At 42.9% G+C, this 22,975-nt stretch overlaps 5 protein-coding genes across 5 annotated transcripts; 3 read left to right on the forward strand and 2 right to left on the reverse strand.

Annotated features, from left to right (window-relative positions):
* Positions 1-377: 377 nt before the first annotated feature.
* On the forward strand, positions 378-12,218 carry LOC132793538 (neurotactin). Its single transcript, XM_060803508.1, has 3 exons — positions 378-846; positions 9,390-10,062; positions 10,124-12,218. The coding sequence occupies exons 2-3, from the start codon at positions 9,441-9,443 to the stop codon at positions 12,076-12,078; spliced, it is 2,577 nt and encodes an 858-aa protein (XP_060659491.1). The 5' UTR covers positions 378-846; positions 9,390-9,440; the 3' UTR covers positions 12,079-12,218.
* A 752-nt stretch (positions 12,219-12,970) lies between these two features.
* LOC132793539 (E3 ubiquitin-protein ligase RFWD3) lies at positions 12,971-16,137 on the reverse strand. Its single transcript, XM_060803509.1, has 2 exons — positions 14,444-16,137; positions 12,971-14,094 (listed from the first exon to the last, which is right to left on the reverse strand). Exons 1-2 carry the CDS (start codon positions 15,939-15,941, stop codon positions 13,538-13,540), a joined length of 2,055 nt encoding a protein of 684 aa, XP_060659492.1. The 5' UTR covers positions 15,942-16,137; the 3' UTR covers positions 12,971-13,537.
* A 98-nt stretch (positions 16,138-16,235) lies between these two features.
* Positions 16,236-22,334, reverse strand: LOC132793541 (eukaryotic translation initiation factor 3 subunit E). Its single transcript, XM_060803511.1, is given in 4 exon segments — positions 16,236-21,392; positions 21,394-21,582; positions 21,648-22,040; positions 22,127-22,334. Coding segments are annotated over 4 exon segments (1,305 nt in total). The 5' UTR covers positions 22,217-22,334; the 3' UTR covers positions 16,236-20,759.
* Positions 16,827-18,059, forward strand: LOC132793542 (cold shock domain-containing protein CG9705). The gene is made up of 3 exons (XM_060803512.1): positions 16,827-16,964; positions 17,119-17,241; positions 17,314-18,059. Exons 1-3 carry the CDS (start codon positions 16,858-16,860, stop codon positions 17,483-17,485), a joined length of 402 nt encoding a protein of 133 aa, XP_060659495.1. The 5' UTR covers positions 16,827-16,857; the 3' UTR covers positions 17,486-18,059.
* LOC132793540 (acetyl-coenzyme A transporter 1) lies at positions 18,242-20,622 on the forward strand. The gene is made up of 3 exons (XM_060803510.1): positions 18,242-18,693; positions 18,747-20,152; positions 20,211-20,622. The coding sequence occupies exons 2-3, from the start codon at positions 18,755-18,757 to the stop codon at positions 20,391-20,393; spliced, it is 1,581 nt and encodes a 526-aa protein (XP_060659493.1). The 5' UTR covers positions 18,242-18,693; positions 18,747-18,754; the 3' UTR covers positions 20,394-20,622.
* Positions 22,335-22,975: the final 641 nt, after the last annotated feature.

Raw genomic sequence — 22,975 nt, forward strand, 5'->3', positions numbered from 1 at the left:
TAAAACACATAGAAGAAAACCTCAACGATGCCGTCGCCATGTGCCGCAGTCGTCATGAATTGCTGTTGTTGTTTTGCTTATTGCATGCACACACAATCCCTGCAGCAGACCAACAGCCACAACGAGCCATAGAGAGAGAAAGAGAGGTGAGAGAGCACAGCAAGCTGTACCATGGGCAACCCCTATGCCGGCTGCAATGGCTGTCTCTGTTTTGTTTGTGCATTTTACTTCGCCTGCCTTCCAGTGAGTGAGCGCCAAGCACAGCGGGAGAGAGAGCGCTCGCATACAAAGGCAATAAGAGAGCGTGAGCACGTATGCCGACAATTCCAATTTCCAGTTTGAATGCTGGCAGCGCTGTTGGTTCGGCGTCGTTGGCCGCCAGTTTGAGCCACGCTCTGCTAGACGCCGCACGCTTTCGGTTCCTCTGCTTAAGCAACGCGCACGCGACGAGCACTTTTCCACTCTCTTCATTTCCCATTTCCCCTTCAACAAGACAAAAGTAAAGAAAAAAAACACACAAGTAATCTAAAGAAATAAAAGCAGACAACAAAAAAAATTGCGACCGGCTATGTGAAGGATATTTTTTCCTATATTCTTATTGCCTAAATCGTGTCTAAAATAAGTGTAAACGACCAAGAGAAAGAAAAAAGGCAAATTAAATTGGCCAAAAGAGTTTTTTGTGTGCAATTTTGAAAACAATAAAGCAGAAATCTGTGCCTGCTATTATACACACTCAACACGAGTGTCCTGCAGAAATCGCCATTGAATATTGGATTCGGATTCGTTCGCTGCATGCTCCATACTCGGATTATTCCTATTTGCCATAATTTAACCAAAGGAAAACAAGTAAGAATTTTTTAGAAAAACGCACCGAATTAAAAAGTAAATAGTAAAATTTCTAAGTGAGGATTTTTAAATAGTGAAATTTTTAAGTGAAGTAGGGATTTTTAAATAGTGAAATTTTTAAGTGAAGTAGGGATTTTTACAATTATACTAATTTAATAAGTAATTTTTAAAGTTATATTATATTTATATTTTGTAAAAAAATATTATTTAAAAAAAAAATTGTGTACAATATGGGTCACCGAAAGTACTATTTTAATTTGCGAAATCATACATTTATTTTTAATCAACCACAATTCCTATCAGCAAACCAAATCCTGAGTTTCTTTTTATGTACAGTAATACTGTTTTACGTTATAACTCTCGAACATAGCTTTCAGATTTCATTGAAGATTCTTGCTTAGAGAATGCTTTCATTTCACATATCTTAGATGTTATATGCTCAGTTTAACCGACCCCATCTCCATTAGCTGATGCATCTTCAAACTAATAGCTCGTGTCATTACTCCCTCCATTAAAACATTTCTTTACGCTTCGCTCCCCTCTTGCGGCTCGTGTCGAGAACAATTCCATTAGCACATCCATCAGTGGAACAGAGATCTCAACAAATCTATGTTAAATCCTTTTCAACATTTCATAAACATAACGCGCTAAGCCCCTCAGATGTCATTGAAATATTTCAATCTATCAACCGAGCGAATGTCAAAGCCAATATAAATATGTGTATATATGTTTCTGGATGCCTCGGTCATTACCTCTTTGAAAGTATGCTCAAATTTCGTTCTAAAAATATCAAATTTGGGGCTCATTATTATGCAAAGCACAGCAAAAGAAATCCCGAAATGGTATCTTAAGCCTACGGGGCAACAATAATTCAATAATAAATTAATAGGCGAGGGCAATTAAGACTGCGAGACGTAGCCAAATTCTTAGGCAGCTGTGCTCCAGCTTCAGCTGCAACAACAACAACAATAATCATGATGATGATAAAGATATAGGAGCCCAAATGACTTCCGGGAATCGTCACAAAGAGAAAACATACACACACAAAGAAAAAACCTAATGAAAATAAAAGAAACGAAAACTTGAGGAAAATCACAACAACAAAAGGCTAAACTTGACAGCTGAGTGAGATGGAGTGGGCGTCGTTGAAGAGTCGAGAGTTGGGAGTCGGGAGTCGGGAAACTGAAGACGCAACATTTGCATTTCCACTTCCATGCGTCAAAGATTTATTGGGCCGAGACTTTTCCAGTATGGAGCTTCTTCACAAACTCCCCCACCACCCTCTTTAGTTGTTGTTGTTGGGGCATTGTTTTGCCAGCTTTTTTTCAAAGACAAAAAGCCGCGCTACCAAATCATTTTCACTGCTCACATTTTTCTCCCCCGACTTTACACTGCGTAATCAACAACAAAAATTACTTCAAAATTGGAATTGAAGGGGCGTGGCAAGGGTCCCCAATGTTTGTTGAAGTCACGGGGCGGCACAAGGCTTTCACTTTGAATGTAAACAACAATTAGAGTCTTTAATTTTACACCCGGCTGGCAAAAGGTTTTGATAGCACTCATTTGGTGTGGCAACTGGTGGAGGAAGGGAGCAAGGAGGAGGAGGAGAATGTGGCGGGAGTGTGGAGCTGAGAAGGGTACCGAACCTCAAACTAAACAATATTTTCAACACTTTCCCGAAATGCAAAGATAAACAAAAAACCCGACGACGCTCAACAGTTGTGTGTGCCCCTAAACACAAAATATTGTTTCTTTTCCTTCGGGTTCACGGTCAAATGTTTCATTTCAATTAGGTTTTTCCGGCCCCCCTTTCCAGCTCCAATGCTGTAAATCCCTCAACAATCCGGCTAATGCTTCACATGCTGCTGACGCTTCTATTGGTGTGTTGTTGTCTTAATAGTTGGTTCTAGCTCTTGACTCGACTTGACTCTGTCCCTCAGCTATTGACACTGACTAATGAGGCAACCATTGGCACAACTCATAAATTTCCATGTCCAACTGTTGACACACAAAGTAAACAGTCCAAAACGAAATGACGGAGAAAAAAAAACACACATAACGATCGTTTGCAATGGTTCCGAACTCAAAACACGATGGGACAGCATATTATATTGGAGTGGTCCTGTGGTGCCTTTCAGTTGTGCTGAGTCTTTGGCTTGTCTCTTGCCTTTTATCTGTCGTGTCCAATCTTTGGCTTATCGCATTCTGTTGCTCGTAAAAAATCAAACAACGCACAGATCCTTGAGGCCGTGAGTGCGTGAGGGAGATGGAAGCATACTTAGAAATTCGAAACGATATCTTTTTGTTTGCTCGAAATGCGCAATAAAATCTTACATTGATCCATTGTTGAGATAAGGCGAACCGAAACATTTTCTCTATGTGCATTTAGATCGAGAAGTTTCCCGAAAATAAAAAGGAAACATCTACACGAATACTCTGTAAAGAAGTTCTAGGGAAATTGGTGGGTTTTGACTAGGATGACAATATTTCAAGGGTGGATAGAATATGAATATGAGTTGTAATGAAAATATTATATTTTCTAAGTTATGAGTTCTTTTTCCACTTTTTTAAGTTAAGTGGATTTAAAGATTCTTTTAGAAGTTTTTCTTCTTTCAACTTCCACTTTTCTTGTAGCTCATATTTCGCATTTTGGTCTTTGACTTATATGAGACCACTTCTCTTTTTATTTTGTTTGAATAGAGTATTCCATATTTCACACTCTAGAGTTTCTTCTTTTTTATTGTCCCTTGCGCACAATTACAAATTCATAACAATTTCGAGTCCTTCTCGTTTTGTTTGATTTTGATTTGAAATCCCCAGCGAAATGGCGCCTCAATTCTGTTGACGTTGTCGCTTCGAGTCTTGTGCACCCTTTTCTTCGTGAATTTCCGCTGGGTTTAGGTTTATACCTGCCCCAGAGATAGGCATCTATCAGAGGACATAACGAGTAAACGTCTCCGGGCGAGTGTTGCACGTGCAGCAGGAAAGCAGGAAAACAGGAAAGGCGTCAACCACAATGTCGCCTGTGGTTTGTGCAGGATTCAGGTTTGAGTCTATTTGTTTTACATTTTATGCATGGCTGAGCAGCTGCTTCTGTTCCTGCTCCACATCCTCCCGATGTGGAGACACGTGCGAGTAAATGAACTCTGGGTTTTTGATTGGAAAACTTGGCAAACAATCGACAAATGGCACAAGTTCATTAGCTGCTCATCATCGTCATCATCAACATCATCATGCAACGTGTGGCTGCCACTCACTTCTGCCACCATCAGTCAGTAACCCCGCTCGATTGTTTGATGATAAATCGCCATGAAATTAACAACAACAAAACTGGCGAATGCTAATATAAAAAAAAAGTTAATTTCAAGCGGGCGGAACATTTAATAAATTGTATCTCATAGATACACACAGTCGCTGACGCTGCCACTGCCTCAGGGCATTTGTACTTGAACTATGGCCAGAACCCTAGCTTGTTAGCTGTCGTAGCTCTTTTGGCCCTTTTTTAGTAGTCTCTTCATTCGCGCCGCTCATCGTCGGCGTCCGGATGACAAATTGACTTCGTTACGAGGCGACCGCGTTTGAAATATGAGTTGCAAATTGAAAAATGCTTTAGGCCTTGGCAACTGCTTGAATACGCCGCTGATTGCGGTTCGTTTATGCCTGCCTCTCAACTCAATTTCCATGCAGCTGGTCCGTGCTGCAAAGGATGCACTCTAATTTGCCTGTGGCGCCTAAATGAACTTGCCACCTCGCAATTTCTCCACCCGCGTTAATTACATTTCTCTGCGGCTGTCTAGACAACTTTTCCCCCCGCATCGATATGCACTCGTATTTATAATAAGTGCAGGTTGAAGCCTCGCTTCAAAATTGATTCTTATCATGCTTTTTAATGGGTCTGCGACCCTATGTTGTATATGTGTTCTTCAAATATCCTGTTTAATTGTATATTAGACTCTGTGGTGTTTGACAGTTCGCACAACACCCACACTCAAAGGGAAAAGTCCGATATTTTAGTGCATGTCAGCACGCCACAACACTGGCGCCATCTGTTGGCGGGTGGCGGTCAAAGGTAGTGCCTCAAATATGCCGCAGAAACGCGTGAGTTAGTCAACAACAACAAAGTGCTGATATTAATAATAAACATTGCTTTTTTTCTACCAACACCCTTCCCCTTCCCTTCCCTTCTCTAATACTAACTACCCCCCGGTCGCAGTGCTACTGTCATTTCCTACTACAATTTTATTTCATGCTCGACTGAATTTTAGTGTGTGTCCCTTTCTTTCATCATCACAGGTTGCGCCTTTGTTGGCAGTTAGGATCAACAACTAAACAACAACAAACATAATTTGAGCAGTTGTCAGTTTCCCACTGTTCTCAGTCGCATTGGGTGTGCACAACAATTGCATTTTTATGCGTTTCAAAGTGTTTTCAGACATGTTCCGCAGATATTCCAAATTTATTATATACTTGATTAAAGTTCAGCCCCAGTCTAGGCATAGTTGTCGTTGCTGTTGCTGCGTTTTTTATTGTTTTTCTGCGGCTTAAGGGGAGGGATTACATTTTATGTGCGGCTTAGCGTTTGTGTTGCATGCTTTTTAGCGCTGCACTGTGGTGCAAAAGTATGACAAAAGCGGCCCAAGGGAATATTAAATTGTCTGCCTTTGTACAAATTCCATTTGCTAAGTAACGAATCCAATATTTTAAAATGTAATGCACAACTATTAATTGGTGTGTCTTAGAAAAGGAAATATTTGCATTTAAAACATTAAACAGTAAATGCTTCAAAATTTAAATCTTTTATTGTATTAAATCGATTTAATTTTAAGCTACAGTAGAAAGATTATATTTTATGTTGTTTGGCATGGAAGAAAATTTCTTCGACTTATGACACTTCAAAATTTATAACGAATTCTCAATTATTCTCAAAATTTCTAAAACTTTCTTTACACCAAATCAATTTTTAAAAAACGAGGATTATAAAAGTGTTGTGCTCTCCTTTCATATCATGTTACCAAAGACAGCAACATTTTATGTATTTATTTATTTATTATTAAAGTTGGAGTAATTTTTAAACTAACCGAACTTTTAAATAGCATCAATAAATGTTGCTTTTATGGAACATATTGAATGCAAGGAATATTGTATAAAAATATTTGGAATAAGTAGTTTTGAAATTAAACTATTTTCTAAATAGCATCAATAAATGTAAGAAACATTTAATGAAATTTATAGAAAATATTGAAAGGAATATTGTATAAAATATATTTCGAATGCCTTTTACCGAAAGAAACATTTAATAAAACTTTTAGAAAATATGGAAAGGAAACAATAATCGAATGCCGTTTACCGAAAGAAAGAAATAATAGAAAAAAACATATAATGAAATTTTTATAAAATAGAAAATAAAAATAGAATATTGTATAACAAATATTTCGAGTGCCTTTTATCGACTCTTATGTCACTGTGCGGACACCCCAAAAAAAAAATAAAAGAAATGTCTCCGCAACAGCACTGTACAATTTTTATGTTTTAACGGCAATTTTCATGTGCGGCACTAAAACAACTACAGAAATTATAGAAAGATTAAACGCAAAACCGAACGGAATCGCATGTCAAACGCAAGTTTCGAATTTGATTTAATTTATGAGCCAAGTCAAATTATAGAGTTTGCCACATATGGATGTGGCATGAGTGAGACGCTGTCGCATATTCCCTGTCAGATATAACATATATTATATTTACTTAGCGGCAATATGCGTGACAATGGGCGCGTCAACTTTGGCCCCCAACGCTGGACACAGGATGGACACAGTGAGAAAGAGAGAGAAGAGAGAGTGAGAGAGGGAGAGGGAGTGTGTTGCTTTCAACGCTTTTCTCAGCTAATTAACAATGATGACTGTTTGGAATTCAACTTTACGACTTGATAGACGGATGGTTCTTCTGCTGCGTTGTTTTTTTTTTTTGCAACTGCAATAAAGACGCCGCCCCAGACGACGCACGCACTGTTGCAAGTTACAGATACACAACTTTAGATATAGATACCTCGACTGTTGCAGTGGGATAGTTCAATGGAAGTATCTTTTGGAGTGCGCTGTAATTGCTTTGACCTGCTTCTGTTAACGAGTCTCTTCTAACTGGCAAACGGAGTGGTAAGGGGCAAGAAGCAAACGTCTGCGTGCCACATGCCCCATATCCCTAGCTCCCTCTCTCTCTCTCTGTCTCTCTCTCTCTTCGTTTTCTGTCTGACTTGTTGTCTAATGCCTTTAAAATCCGCTTCAATTGGATTGCCATTGTGTTACAAGTTGCAAGTTGCAAGTGTCTCGTATGTCGTGTGTCACTTGCTGCATTTTGTTTTGTTTTATTCTTTTTCACTTTCGATACGCACCGCATCCGCATCCACATCGTTGCGTTACGTTCTATTTTTCTAGTGCATTTTCCCTCTCGTTGCCGCTTTCCACCAGGCTGCACAATTTCCATGCAGTTGACCAGACCACAACAGACCGATAATGATAATGATAATGTCCACAGATTATGACACGCAACTTGTTTGAACTTTAAGTTCACATTTTAATGGAATTTCGGTTGATTTACACTGAGGTCACGACTTGGCATCGTTTTCCATTCCATTCCTGTCTCCTCTCCTCTCCTCCTACTCTACTCTGATTTTTCCCCATTCCTTTTGTGCGTATAGCTGTTGCATTTACTGAGGCTTCCTCTTTGTTTCCCCAGTGTTTCTGAGTGTGTCACTAACTTGACAGTTTGTCGAAGTTGATAACAAAGTAGAGGGCAAACTTTTCGTTCTGTTCTGCATTTGATTTTTCTTTGAGTTTTTTTTTTAAATCTTTTCACTATTTTCTGCTATCAGCTGCAACTCGAAAACTGTCCCAATTTTTAAAGTATCCCAATAAAAAGAGCTAGACTGGGGACTTTAAAGTGATAGATCATTGCACTCTGAACTCTTCCATTCATGAGATTTTGTTTACAAGTTGCTAACACTGCATATGATTCAACATAGTAAATATTTACTAAGGCAATTTCATAAAATTGACCATCTCATTTATCTCATCTAGTTTCAAAAATAAAATCTTGTCAAATCTTGACAGTATGATTGTGTTTTCTCAAGTTCTTTTATCAATGAACTCTATTTATAAGCAATCAATCATCAAGTATTTAATAAAATAGATTTTAGTATATACCATTTATGTGTTATAGTATAAACTTAATACTACTTTTTAACGTTTTAGGTTTTCTCAAATAATATGCAACTTTGATCAATGAACTCTATTTATAAGCAATCAATCATCAAGTAATAAAATTGATTTTAGTATATACCATATTTATGTAATAGTATAAACTTAATACTACTTTTTAAAGACTTTGAGGACCGTATGATTAGGTTTTCTCAAATAATATGTAACTTTGATCAATGAACTCTATTTATAAGCAATAAATCAAGTAATAAAATGGGTATTAGTATATACCATATATATGTAATAGTATAAACTTTATACTAGCCATATATTTTGCTGCACAAAATTGACTTCTTCCACGTCAAACTAATGTCAACTAAATGACTTTCTTAATTTCTGTCAGAAGTCAAATTGCGCCTAATGCAATTTTAATGCTTTCCTTAAAAAATGGTCCCAGTTTTTGAGCTGAGATTTTTTTGTTTTTCGTGCTCTGCAAGGAGTTTCTCATGACTTCTGTCGCCCGGACTTCGGTCAATTAGGCAAACTGCTGCGACATACGTGCTGCTGGGACAATGTGTTAGGTGGACATTTTGGTAGCCAGCGGCGTCACTGTTAATTATTGAGACCAACTCGATGCCGATGTCCTTGGAAATGCAAAAATAAGGGACGTTGGTTTCTTAAGCGACCCGAAGTTTTCCGCTAATTAAAAGTGGGAAAATGTGTGAAATACGACGAAGCGCACGTATTGTTGTACCGAGTGTAGAGTGCAGACAGATCGCGTGGTACAGTCTCAGGGAGGGAGGGAGGTAGTTAGGTGAGGAACAGGGTAAGGAGATGCGCAACGCAGCTGGCTAGCTGCTTAATAAATTTGCGGTCTTCCCGCCCCGAAATGGAAAATGCCATACGGCAGCAATGCAAGCGAATTTTCACGCTTACCTGAGACGCTTTTCCAGGTAGCACGTCCTGCCGCCGTCCTGCTGTCCTGCCTTGGCTGGCTCAGGTAGAAACTTGGCCCGGCTTAAAGGACAAGGGACAAAAGAACAGACTGCGCAGCCGGCGTTAACGTTGCTCAGCTGCGTCGTCGACTGGGATTCTCCTATAAAAGTCGATCGAACGTTGCAACGGCAGCTAGAAGCATCTCAACACGCGATCGTGATAGATCCTAGATCCCTTCCAGCTGCTTAGCAACTAAACAAATAGAAAAAACAACACATATCTCGAACCAAAGATTAACCAAGTTACAACCAAGAAATAAGTTAACTAAGTCCAGGTTAGCAGAGAAACAGTAAATATACAAATTCAGCAATTCATTTCATAATTACTAAACAATTTCCGCTTCTCTAAATTTTGCAGAATTCACGGAGAGTTCTCTAAAGCAAGCTAATCGACTCACAACACACAAAGATGGGCGAACTCGAGGAGAAGGAAACACCACAGACTGAAACAACAGCGACCCAAGAGACGCTGGACGAACCCAAGGAGACGGATAAAATGCTGGACAAGAAGGACGAGGCCAAAGAGAAGACGCCCAGCCCACAATCCTCGAAGCCAGCCACGCCCAATGCGGGCAAAAAATCACCGACACCACAGGCCGAGCAGCAACCGACTGAGGCCAAGTCCGGTGAGGAGATTATCGATATACCCGCTGAGAATGGCAGCAAGTCAAATGGCGGCGCCGCTGGCGACAGCGAGGAGAAGAAGATTAGTAAGGAGGAGCGCGAAGTGAAGCCCAAGAAGATACCCATTGGTGGCCTCAAACTTCCCGGTTTCTTCATGAAGAACAAACCGAAGGCTGAGGGCGATGGCGCCGAGGGTGAACTGCTCGAGAAGGACAAGGAGCAGGAGCAGGATGAGGAGAAGGGCGCCAATGGCGATGCAGCAGCCAAGGCTGAAGAGGCACAAAAGCCACGCGCCGGTCTTGGCCAGCGATTGCGCAACTTCTTTGTGCGCAAACCTGCTGCCGAAAAGGATCAAAAAGAGCAGGAGAAGAAGCAGCTAAGCAATGGCGATGCGGACGCCAAGTCGGGTAAGTCTGCAATGCAATTGCACTCTAAATAAAAACGAAACTAATCTTCAAACTCTTACAGAGGCCACAGCTGAAGCTGCGCCTGCCGAGGATGGAGATGTGCCCACAAAGCGTGGACTGCTGAATGCCATTAAGCTGCCCATTGCCAACATGCTGCCCAAGAAGAAGTCCGGCGACGATGTCGAACTGGGACTGGGCAAAGCAGGACTGGCATCGATGGAAACACTGGATGACTCGCTGAAGGATCAAGACACCGTCGATCGTGCACCGCTCAAGAGCAACGGCGCCGATGAGCTGAAGAGTGAACTCAAGGATGAGAAGTTGGCTGCCGAGCAGAAACTGGCCGCCGAGGAGGAGGAACGCGAACGTCCTGTGTCGCTGTGGTGCCGCCTGCGTGGCTACAAGTGCAGCGTGGACGATGCTTTGATTGTGTTTGGCATACTGCTCTTCCTGCTGCTGTTGGGCGTCATCGGTTATGTGCTCACCCACGAGACGCTGACGTCGCCGCCATTGCGCGAGGGTCGCTACATCTCGGCGGTCACCAGTTGCGGCATGGTCGAGGGCGTCAAGGAGGATGGCGCCTTTGCCTTCCGTGGCATTCCCTACGCCAAGGCGCCGCTCGATGAGCTGCGCTGGCAGCCGGCGCAATTGATTGACAACATCGAGGACTGCTGGAACGGCACACTGCAAACTCACAATGGCAGCACGGTGTGCACGCAACGACTGGGCAACGGCACCACCATTGGCGAGGAGAATTGTCTGTACTTGGACGTGGTTACGCCTCATGTGCGCTACACTAATCCGCTGCCCGTTGTGGTGCTGATTGGTGCCGAGTCGCTGGTTGGTCCCTCGCCTGGTATTTTGCGTCCATCGGCTCGCTATTCGCGCTCGCATGATGTCATCTTTGTGCGTCCCAACTTCCGACTGGGCGTCTTTGGTTTCCTCGCGCTGGATGCACTCACCAAGGATGCAAATCCGCGCAGCTCGGGCAACTATGCGCTCTCCGACATCATTGCCGTGCTCAAGTGGATCCAGTTGAACATTGTGCACTTTGGCGGCGATGCCAAGTCCGTCACACTGCTGGGACATCGCGCTGGTGCCACACTCGTCTCGGCGCTGGTCACTTCCAAGCAGTTGGATGGTCTCTATACGCGTGCCTGGGCCTCGTCCGCTTCGGCCGTTTATCCTGGCAAAGCACTGCAGGAATCGGAGCGCATGAATACGAATTTGATGGCCACTTTGGACTGCCAGGATGCCGCCTGTTTGCGCGAAGCATCCAGCGAGAAATTGTGGGCAGCCACACCCGACACTTGGTTCAACTTCCCCGTCGATCTGCCCAAGCAGCAGGAGCAAACGAATGCCAGTCGTCACGAGTGGCTGGTGCTCGATGGCGTCATACTGCAGCAGCATCCCACCGAGTCCTGGAAGCAGGCCACAGCAGCCGCCGCCACCGCCGTTGGCAGCAGCCAATCGCAGAAGCCGAAACTGGTGATGGGAGCCACTGCGCATGAGGCGCACACGCCCAAGCTACGTGAACTGCATGCCAACTGGACCGCGGAGGAGGTGCGTGAATATCTGCAAGCCTCACAGCTGGGCGCTATGGGATTAACCGATGAGATCATCAAGCGCTACAATGCCACCAACTATGCGGCACTTGTGGCCATCATCACGGACATTCGCACCGTTTGTCCGCTGATCGCGAATGTCCGCCTGCAGCCGAGTGTGCCCATGTATGTGGTCACCCAGGGCGAGGGCGAGGATCAGCTGGCCACCGTGGATGCCGACGTTCAGGCCATACTCGGACGCTACGAGCCGCACACCGTGGAACAGCGACGCTTTGTCTCGGCGATGCAACAGCTCTTCTACTATTATGTCTCGCATGGCACGGTGCAATCGGTTGATTCGCGTCGTCGTTTCATCATTGTGGGACAGGATGCGGTCGGACAATTGGATCACGAGCACTGCAATTACTGGATCGATAAGGATATTGTGCCGCGTTATGCGCGCACCGATTAAGCGATCTACTCTCTACTTCCACTGCAGACTCTATCTTTTTTCTCTTTTGCTCTGTCTCTCTATGACAAAGTTTGGCGATTTGTTGCAAAGTGCTGTAAAAGTTGATTTCATTCTTCTTCCCCAACAAACAAACAAACAAACAAACAAAACAAAAAACCAATTCTGGCACTTTCTCTCTTTCTTCCCCACACTTTCCCCACTCCACTCCACCCAACACTCACTGTGTCTCCTTTTCAATTTGAGTTTAGTTTAGCCTAAGTGAATCTAGTGTTTATATAACGAATACATCAATGTACATTTAGTTCTCGACAATTATTTAAGTTCGTAAGTTCTTTAAGTCTAACGCTAACTCCACAGCAGCATACACAATATAACACACAAACACACGCGTCTCTACTAAACATAAATATATAGTATATAGTATATATACGATACATGTATCTATGATAATGTATTCTTTAAACTTAATACACAATACAAACAAACACAAACATATACCACGAAATAAAACACATGAAAATATATATATACTTAAAAAGTATAGATACAATTTGACGTTTTTTCAACTACAACTACAACTACACCACTCTCTACATAATATACATATACGATAACTAGATATATACATATATACAAGATATATAGCTGAACCTTTGACCAACGATCTTTTTTGATACAATTTTTACATAGAAATGGGGGCTAATAGAACAAAAAACAAAGACTCAAATCAAACAAGACGAAAAGAAAACAATGAAACAAAATACAACAACTAGATTTAATCAAATCGAGAAACGCATCAAAAACAAAAACAAAAATCAAATCAAAAGAAATGTGTGTTTAAACCATTGAGACTGTCCTGGGGACTACAATTTACGATGATACTTGGAATTTATTTAGTTCGCATCGCTATCAATCCATTGACAGCCCATTAAAATACCATACAAATAAAATACAACATTCATCTATAGCTTTATATATATGTATGTATATTAATCAAACATTTATCTAACTTATGTAAACACAGCATTTTCATCATCAGTTTTTTGTTTTCTTACATTCATTATGTTGTTGTCGAAAGAAAATATACTCAAAACTACGATATGTGTGTATTGTACATGTATGTAATTTCCCAAAGTTTAGAGATTGAAATCGAAATCAAAAATAACATCTTCAAAATACATAGAACATATATAGCATTTAGCATTATGTTCACGATCTGTGTGTAAAGTGATACAATAACAAAAAAAAAAATGAATAAAAAGATGTAATAATTATATATTGAAAGTTTGTGTGTGTGAAACGAACATGAGAATGTTTAAGTAATACAAATGAAATTATAATAAAATGACACAAGAAAACAGTAGACAACCTGCATTTGACTTACAAAAACTATTCCTAAATCTTAGCTTATCTTAATGGTCTTAATAACAGTCAATTGTCACAGTTGCACAGCAAGCTATCAATTTTTGGTGGAACTGTTGATCTTGTAGATGCGACACTTGTTGTCGGTCAGTCCGGCAAGATATGTGCCCGTCGATGTGGTGACGGGACAGATGTCATAGACGATCTCATTGACGGGCATCGTTTGGACGCGTTCCTGCCGCCGCATATCGTACATCATCAGCTGCTTGTTGTCCTGCAAATAGCCAACGACCAGCGTATTCTCACCCATGCCCAGCTGTGTGGCACGTGTCATCACCGGCGTGGCAGGCGAACCAAATATGGTGGCCTTCACCTGCAGCACCGGTGTGCTATCGATTTTATCCAGCTGCCCGAGTATGAAGCGTGACTTTGGATACTGTGCATTGGAGCGCACAGAGAATAGCACCGTCTCCTGCACCGGATCATATTGCATGGACAGAAAAGGACCATCCACATTAAGGCGTGTGGCAACGGCCGTCTCATTGATATACTCGTAGAACTTGACAACGCTCAACTGGCACACCAGGAAGCCGCCATTAGGAAATACTTTGCCCGCCGGCACGGCAGCAATGTTTATCACAGGACTAAAGTTATCTGAAAAGTTAGAAAAGTGAAAGCATTAAAAGTAAGTCATATGCAATGCAACCTAACAACCATAGTTTGGATATCATCGTGTAATAAGTAGAGGTTTTTAAAATGTTGGGTGCATTTCTAGGCTAAGCATAATTGGGACACAAACCCTAGCCTCTATTTCAACAAGAGTAAAGTAAGAAGTAAGTAGAAGATATATAGTATACACGCACAACTCGAAAACTTGAATTTCATAGTGCAATAAGAAGCGTTTTCTTAAAATTTAGAGTGATTTTCATGTTTCAACTCCTTCTGCTCCTTCTTTAAAGCCCATTTTAAAGATGTCCAGTTTCGTATAGAAGGGTCTACTCACCATCAGCTTGAAACTCGCTAAGTATGGTCTCCGGGAAGCGTACATCGAATACGCAGACGCCGCCACGCAAGTCACCCGCATACAAAAAGTGCTCACGCTCATTGCGATCAAAGCCACAGGCCCACACTTGTTTGTCGTTGGCCGAGAAGGCGGCGGCGCACAGTCGTGACCGAATGTCGAAAGTCTTCAGCCGCACATCGCGGCTGGCCAAGGTCAACAGATGTTGGCTCTCGCTGAAAGCCATATCACGCACCATTTGTGCCGAGGTGTGCATAAAATGCAACGGCTTAAAGCTGAGCGGATCGATGAAACGCACTCCAAAGCCAGGAAAGAGGTTCTGTGCGCTCTTCTGCGAGGCAATCAACGTGGAATGTGCTGCCGAATAGAGAAGCACACGGCAGCCGGGTTCGCGTGTTATCTCAAAGTTCTTCTCCATATACAGACGATGGCTAGCCAAGGTAAGTGGATTAATCACCCTCTTCAGCTCACCATCCTCGTCAAAGCAACCGCGACCGGAGCCGCCAGCTCGCACCACTTGCCGCAAACGATCGTAGTCCAGCTGCAATGACTTGAGCTTGCTGTTGGTCAGTGAGTGCGCCATTTTGACGGTGGCCAGTTCTGTGGTTAGGCTCTGACAACGACGTCGCTCTGCGTCCAGTTCTCGACGCATGTCATGCTCCTCGGTGCGATCTATGGCCCGCAATCGTTTGGCATACAAACACCGTATGTCTCTGCCCGATGCTTTCGTCTTGCACTGGGGACACACCTTCACCGCCGACTGACGTTGACTCTCTATCAGCCAGCGTCGTATGCAGGATTCGCCAAACAAATGGCCACACTTTAGCGAGACCAAACGATGTTCACCGCTCATCTCCCATGACTCTAAACATATCGGACATGTCATCCCATTGTCTTCATCATCGTCAATCATTGATTCCCGCGCTACTGGCGTTCCAGTCACTTTGCCAGCGATCTCGGACAATCGCTTGCGTTTCTTTGGTGGCGAGGGCGAATCTAGATTGATCACATTGTCCTCTCCCTGCTGCTGTTGCTGCAGCTGCTGTGCTCTGTGCGATGTTGTGGGTCCATCGTTTTCCGGTTCTGTTGCTGGTTCAGTAGGATTGACGGATTCCGCCGTTGCTGCAGTCGAATTAACAGATTCTGGAGCCTCTTGGTCATTAGCCTCCTCGTCGTCCTCTGCTGCTGCTTCTTCAATTGCTTCTGCCGCCTCCTCACCCGAGTTGTCGTCAATTCCCTCGTCCTCTGCTGCTGCATCCTCAAGCTCCTCATCCGACCTGACTTCATCCTCTCCCTCTTCCTCGTCGTCCTGATCTTCATCCTCATCGCTTTCGACGACGGCCATCTCATGCGCCTCCATAATGAGCCCGAGTGCGGTTGACAAGACTTGCCGAGTTGGGTATAATCCTTGAAGCCTTCGCAAACCTTGAATTAATTGTGGATGATAGCGATCTGTGTCATCCGAGTCGCTGTCGCTCATGGCGCAAATATGTATTTACACCGAAAAATAGAATGTTTTAAAATAACAACAAACGCTGTAGATCGAACTAATTTCATGCGCGTTGTGTTTATAGATGCGATGCTTACTCCATACGACTGTACGGCAACGCTGTTCAAACAGCGCAGTCTGTTGGGCATTTATCGAGTATCGAGTATATTCAAAATATACCTACATACTGGCATTAACTTTTTGTTATTGGGAAGTATGCAAGTTGCGGTCACATTGATTTCGACGCCGCCGACGCCATTCATTTTAAGTTTTTTGCAAGGAAAAAAGACGAATTAATTGTTAATATAGCGCAATATAATTTGTGCCAAAAGAACGCCCAATTAGTTGTGCAGCATTGTGAATATTTATAGAAAAATAAAGTAGTACGCTTCCCACGCGTTTTACGACGACTTCGTGTTTGCCGGCTCTTATTGCGAATTGCGGCAAAAAAAATTGCATCAGTATTAGTTAGCAGGCTGGATGTGTGCAAGTTAAAAGAAGAAGCAGTCCCAAGGCACGCGACCTAAAAGTACTCGAGAGTTGCCTTCCCACTCACCTCCCACTCCTTGGTGCAATTGGAATTGAAAGCGTGGTGAAAGTGCTGCGCTACAAAATTGTGTTGTTACACTGCCAACATTTGGTAAGTTGCAAACGGAAAAAAAACAACTCTTTTAAGCGCAACGCAATTTGCTGACTAATCGGCGCGCTGTCCTTGAACTCAACAGACTTTGGCTGCTGTCCATTTGAGTGAGAGAAGATAAACACACGCGATACGCGGACACAATCAAAAGCCGTCGCTACTTCAGTGCTTACATCATTCCCCGCTGTTGCCCACTCTATTAATATAAATCGAACTAAAAAAAGGAAACGCTTGCTGCAATGGCCGAACCAAAAAACACCCGAAAAGATGCTGTCTGCCAAGCCGCCGGTATTTCATCAAAATAGCCATAGTCCAAACGCCTCGCTGCAGCTGCCCAGTCCCATCATCACGCGTCGCACACGCACGGCCTCGACGTAAGTTTCCTATCCCATTCTACCCGCGCTATGCTACTAACTGACCTTATCATCTGACATTGATTTAATTGTCTGCTTCTCCATCTCCTCGCACCCATTCTTCTGTTGCTGCAAAATAAAACACGCGCGCGCACAATGAACACCGAACACACAGTTCGGCTCGCGCCATGGAAAACCCAATGGTGACTGGTATTGTGAAATCCTTTAGCCGCACCAAAGGACACGGTTTTATTACGCCCAATGGTGGCGGCGAGGATGTTTTCTGTCACGTTTCCGAGTAAGTTTGATGAAACACCAGAACACACACACACAGCTAACACAATTTAATGTTGACTCATTATTTAATTAGCATCGAAGGGGAATATGTACCCATGCCTGGCGACGAGGTCAAGTATCGACTCTGCGCCATTCCGCCCAAGTTTGAGAAGCATCAGGCCGTGCACGTGCAGATAAGCAATCTGACGCCTGAGGTGCACCACAAGTGGGAAGAGCCCGTCTTCTGTGGCTCGCCCGCCAAATAGAAGTGTAGCCATTACTACCAATGGCCTTCCACACAAGTTTTTTTTAATTAACTGGAGCACGCCATGCGGCTAAACAAACAAAGCAGCAAAAAAAAAACGATGAGCAGTAGTTGGTGGAGATGATTGCGATGACGACGACGACGATCAAAACAATACAATAAGAGTTAATGAAATGAAAGCATACAAAACGACTTTATCAATCGTACGCCACTCACACAGCCAGCCAGTTTCAATTAAATATCTTTTTTTATTACTTTAAGCTAAGCAAAAAAATCAACTCAGTCACAAAATGTGTTACACTTACTTTTTTAAAAAAAGAAAAAAATAATGAATCGTTGAAGAAGCGAAACCAGTTTGGTGAATTTATGAAATTGTAATAATGATAATTGAATAATTGTTATTCGAGAACAGCCGTTTCGTGTTTTTTTGAGTTCGGAGCCTGTAACAGTATACGTATACTTAATAATACTTAATATTCGATTGTAAACAAAATATGAAATATGCATGAGCAAAAAGCAAAGCAAAAGCCCGAAGCCCACTTTATTTACTAATGAAATATAAAAATCTCAATAGATACCTTGTTCTTTTTTCTAATACAAGAGTGTTCAGACATTAAACAGCGATTGCTATGGTAAATTTATATTCAGAAAACCGTTACAATGAAACAATTTCTTTTTTAATATATCAAATTGCCTACGCAAAATATGCCACCTAGCAGTAATTCAGGATTTTTTTTCACTTTTTCATTTACTTGTTTGATTTACCATTGGATAGTAGGGTTTTCCCAAATTATTTTTGAACAACAAATTTATTTTCTAAAAAATGCAAATGTAACGTATTTTAATACTATAGAGTGGACAAGTATATTTTGGCATGGTATCGATAGACGGTGCATAAGATTCGATAACTTTTCGATGCTCATCGAGAATCGTCACAGCAATTACAAAAAGTACTTGCTCTTAAAGCGAAACGCAAACGTCAACAAACCTACCACAAACAAAGTCGCCACATCGTCATTATGAAATAAAATATAGTGCAAATTAACTTGATAAATTCTCTAATAATCCGGAAACATCAAACATAAAAGGCACCACTTCAAACTCAGCACAAATTACTTGCTAGAATTGACCACTGACGTGGACCTTCAGTATTGTTGTTTTTCTTCCACTTGGAGCTGATTACAAAAAGAGAAAAACAAACGGCTGCAAGTAAATCCGATCAACGCAACAACAAATTTCATATTCTGAGCACATCATTGCAGCTGACAATATGTCGACAAAACGACGTCGTCGCCGCAACAGTGAATCGAACGATCTCATCGAGTCAACTCCATCTCCAACTGGACAAGATGAACACGAGAAGCCTGATTTACGTGGCGATAAGCGCAACATTGCCGTACTTCTGTTCCTCTACATACTGCAGGGCATACCCATTGGCCTCATAGCTGCTGTGCCAATGCTGCTGCAGAATCGCGGTGCCAGCTACAAACAGCAGGCGGAGTTCTCCTTTGCCTATTGGCCGTTTAGCATCAAGTTGCTGTGGGCGCCCATTGTGGACTCGTTGTATGTGCGTCGCTTTGGTCGGCGCAAATCGTGGCTGGTCCCAGTGCAGTATCTGCTTGGTGGTTTCATGCTGCTGCTATCGGTGCACGTGGATCGCTGGCTGGGCGGCGATGGTGTGGAGCCCAATGTGCCGATGCTAACGCTGCTGTTCTTTGTGCTCAATTTCCTAGCTGCCACACAGGATATTGCTGTGGATGGCTGGGCGCTGACCATGCTGAAGCGTTGCAATGTTGGTTACGCCTCCACCTGTAATAGTGTGGGACAAACAGCTGGCTATTTCCTTGGATATGTGGTGTTTATTGCCTTGGAGTCAAAGGACATTTGCAACGGGTATTTGCGTGATGTGCCTTCGGATGAGGGCATGGTAACACTACCGCGATTCCTTTACTTCTGGGGCATCACATTCATAGTGGCCACCACATTAGTGGCCATCTTCAAGAAGGAGAACGACGTTGAGGATGCGCACACAGATGCCCGCTACAAGGAGGAGCATGAGCTCAACATACACGAGAGCTACAAAGTCCTGTGGGATATAGTGCGCAAACGTCCCGTACAAATTCTAGCGGCCATACTGCTCACCGTCAAGGTGACGTTTGCCGCCTCCGATGCCGTGACGTCGCTGAAACTGATCGATGCTGGTGTGCCCAAGGAGAAGCTGGCAATACTGGCATTACCCCTGATACCGCTACAGATCGTCCTGCCCCTCTTTGTGGGCAAACACACGAATGGCCCGCGACCCATGGACTTGTATCTGAGAGCGATACCATGGCGCATTGTTTTGGCGACGGTGGCCACATTGATTGCCTACGCAACACCATATCTAATCTCAGGTGGCGAGGTTCCCTTTTATTACTATGTGCTGCTCGTTACCAGCTACGGCTGCTATCAAGTATTTTTGTATTCCATGTTTGTTGCTGCCATGGCGTTCTTTGCCAAGATCTCGGATCCAGCTGTGGGCGGCACCTATATGACATTCCTTAACACACTGTGTAATCTGGGTGGCAATTGGCCCAACACTGTGGCGCTGTGGCTGGTGGATGTACTCACCTTTAAGCAGTGCAGCACTCAGTCCACAAATCTCTGCCTCAACAAAGAAGAGCTGCAGGTGAGTTAGGAATTCATCTTTCTCTATGCTTTAATTACAACTATTGTGAATTTTGCAGGAGTGCACCAAGAGTGGAGGCAAGTGCGAAATAACCTTTGATGGTTACTATCTGGAGGCTGCTGTCTGCGTCGTCTATGGCATCATTTGGCTGCTCGTTGTGCGCAAATGGATACGCTATCTGCAGGATCTGCCGATACGCGCCTGGTCTGTGGTTGCTCCGATTGCCAAGAAGCAGAGGTAGCAATTAATTGTTTGATCTTCGATCTGCGCACAGAGAAAACCCATCGATCTGCGCACAGTCATTTTTTGTTAGAGTACAAGAAGCTATACACTAGTGAACTAGGACTAGGACCATTTATGCATTCTAGGCTAGACAAATTATAAATTTTTGTAAATTCGAGTATTGTTTTGTGCAAACTTAAAATATTCCAAAGGAAATAAAATTCAATGTTGAGCATATATGAAACCAATTTTTTGCGAATGAAGATGTTTTATTCGCGCCATTTGACTGTGGTTGCGGTTTACAATAATTGCAATGCACGTTGGCATCTATTGACTGTCTTCTACTCGATTGGATACAAAAAGTGTTGAATAATCTTATAAAGGCTTAGTAGTACTTCCAGGAGTCGATCGATTCTTGATTCTTTTGTTTGCTCTTGCGCTCAATCAGACCCGCCAAATGCTCCGAACGCATCGACAGCGAGTCAATCTTCTCCACCAGCTGCTGGTATGGACTCAACGGTTGTGTGCCCATCACCACATGTCCCAACTTCGAGTCAATCTTGGCATTCAAACGTGCGTTGCGGATAAGGTTAACAATCCAGCACTCGGCCTCGTTGGGCTTCATGTTCAGCTTATCGGCCAGCATGCTGATTGTGATGCACTGATGGATGCGACAGAATGTTTCGAAGATCATCAAACGTGCATCCTCGACAAACTCATTGAGGCAGGCAACAATGAAGAAATCATTGAAGATGACCGTCTGGCACTCGTGCAACTTCAAACGGGCGCCCTCAAAGTCAAAGTTCACATAGAGGCACTCGAGGAACTCGGTGATGGGATCGCGATACGTGTACGACTCCTGTTGAATCACCTTGATCAGATCCTTCAGCGCATTGCGACGTGTGCGATTGATGACAACAGCGGTGGCCAAGTAACGCATAATGTGTGGGCACATGGTCTGAATGGCGTTGAGGTACAGCGGCTTATACAAGAACATCTCGATGATGAGGTCGCGTCCCCTTGGGATGATTGAAGAAGACGAGCACTGACCAGTGGATGAGCCAGGTGCGCTGTTGCAGCGCTTGAATGGTCGAGAAGTTGGCGCTATCGATGTAATCACGCAGGCGTGTCAAATCCTCCAGAGCCGTGTTCCAGTTGAGAGTCAAAATCTCGGCGGCCAATTTGCCCCACAACACATTCAGATAGTTCTACAAAAAAGAAATAACTTTAGTCACCGAATCGTGATGATGTATAAATGCAAACTACAACTCACCTTATCATTGGGCGACATGACAATGAGACAGAAATACAGATACGAAGTGGACTCCTGGTAGTTGCCGCACTCGTACAAATATTTGGCCAATTTGTAGGCGCTCTCGAGATGCTCCACCTTGAAGTTGTAATCCTTTTGCAGGGCATTCACAAAGGTCTTCGAATCCTTCATGCTCTCACCGTTCTTGAGAATGTCAGTGGCCTTCATGATAGGTGCCACCTCGTTCTGCAGCTGCTTCAGAGTGGCCAACACCTCGGCCTTGCGCTGCACTAACTCCTCCGGCATCTCCTGGCTGAGATTGAGACGCTTGCGCGTATCCATGGTGTAATCAATCATGTTCGTCTTGTTTACCGTATCCAAAATGTACTCCAACAGCTCTTGTTGGTTGTAGATCTATAAAATACACCATACATAATGTATAAATGAAATTTGCCATTTGTGATGATGACGGTGACACGAAGCAATCAAGATTTTCTAACCTCCTTGCCGCACAAAAACTCCAGCAGCGGAAAAGTCAAATGTCTGTCCAAATACTGACAATTGATACGTGTTAGATCGAATTGCGCCATGATTATTGTTGTTTTTCACTATTTTCACAACAAAAAACTATGAATTTCCACACAAAATCTGCACAAAAATACGCGTGCGAAAGACGCACAGTGCTGCCCTATGGCGAAAAGAAATGTTGTTTTATGCGGCGTTTCGTATGTACACACTGACAACCAACTATATCGATATACGACTGATTTGTCAACACTTGACACAACACATATCGATAGGCATCGATGTGATATAGCAGCAAACATTTCGTCAATAGCAGAGTTGTGCGGTCTTGTAGCAGTGAACTTTTCGTTAGTAAGCAGATGTCCGCGCGCAATAAAAAGCTCTTTGAATTGTATTTTCTGTTTTGCTTGTAACACTTGAATAATATATTTAATACTCTTCACCAATTTATTTTACATATATATATGCTTGTATATAGAAGGTATATAGTTTGGGTGTGTGTATATATTGTAATGCATAAACATATATATTTATTTATGTTCATAGTGGTAGCTTGCCAAAGGGACATTTATATAACTTGTGGCTTTTAAAAATACCAATAATTTATATGCATATTGTAAATAGTAGTAGGTACTTTTGCAATTAACGAGTCAGTTGTAGCTCAAAAAACGAAACAACATCTACAAATGCAATTCGATATAGACTGAGATTATTACATACGTATTTGTTCAGTGGTTGTAATTACACATATTCCAATTATTAATTCTTCAATAATCGGGAATTCAGCATACCAATTTTACAAAGAACACAAATCAAATAAGTAC

Source organism: Drosophila nasuta, chromosome 3 (genome assembly GCF_023558535.2).
Source record: "Drosophila nasuta strain 15112-1781.00 chromosome 3, ASM2355853v1, whole genome shotgun sequence".
Lineage (NCBI taxonomy): Eukaryota > Metazoa > Arthropoda > Insecta > Diptera > Drosophilidae > Drosophila > Drosophila nasuta.

Bases quoted from the DNA above. Each gene is read 5' to 3' on its own strand.
- LOC132793540 (XM_060803510.1), top strand. From the start codon at position 18,755: ATGTCGACAAAACGACGTCGTCGCCGCAACAGTGAATCGAACGATCTC. The intron at 20,153-20,210 runs GTGAGTTAGGAA...TGAATTTTGCAG, and splicing joins TCAACAAAGAAGAGCTGCAG to GAGTGCACCAAGAGTGGAGG.
- LOC132793542 (XM_060803512.1), top strand. From the start codon at position 16,858: ATGCTGTCTGCCAAGCCGCCGGTATTTCATCAAAATAGCCATAGTCCA. The intron at 16,965-17,118 runs GTAAGTTTCCTA...CCGAACACACAG, and splicing joins CGCACACGCACGGCCTCGAC to TTCGGCTCGCGCCATGGAAA. The intron at 17,242-17,313 runs GTAAGTTTGATG...TTATTTAATTAG, and splicing joins GTTTTCTGTCACGTTTCCGA to CATCGAAGGGGAATATGTAC.
- LOC132793538 (XM_060803508.1), top strand. From the start codon at position 9,441: ATGGGCGAACTCGAGGAGAAGGAAACACCACAGACTGAAACAACAGCG. The intron at 10,063-10,123 runs GTAAGTCTGCAA...AAACTCTTACAG, and splicing joins CGATGCGGACGCCAAGTCGG to AGGCCACAGCTGAAGCTGCG.
- LOC132793539 (XM_060803509.1), bottom strand. From the start codon at position 15,941: ATGAGCGACAGCGACTCGGATGACACAGATCGCTATCATCCACAATTA. The intron at 14,095-14,443 runs GTGAGTAGACCC...CTAACTTTTCAG, and splicing joins TAGCGAGTTTCAAGCTGATG to ATAACTTTAGTCCTGTGATA.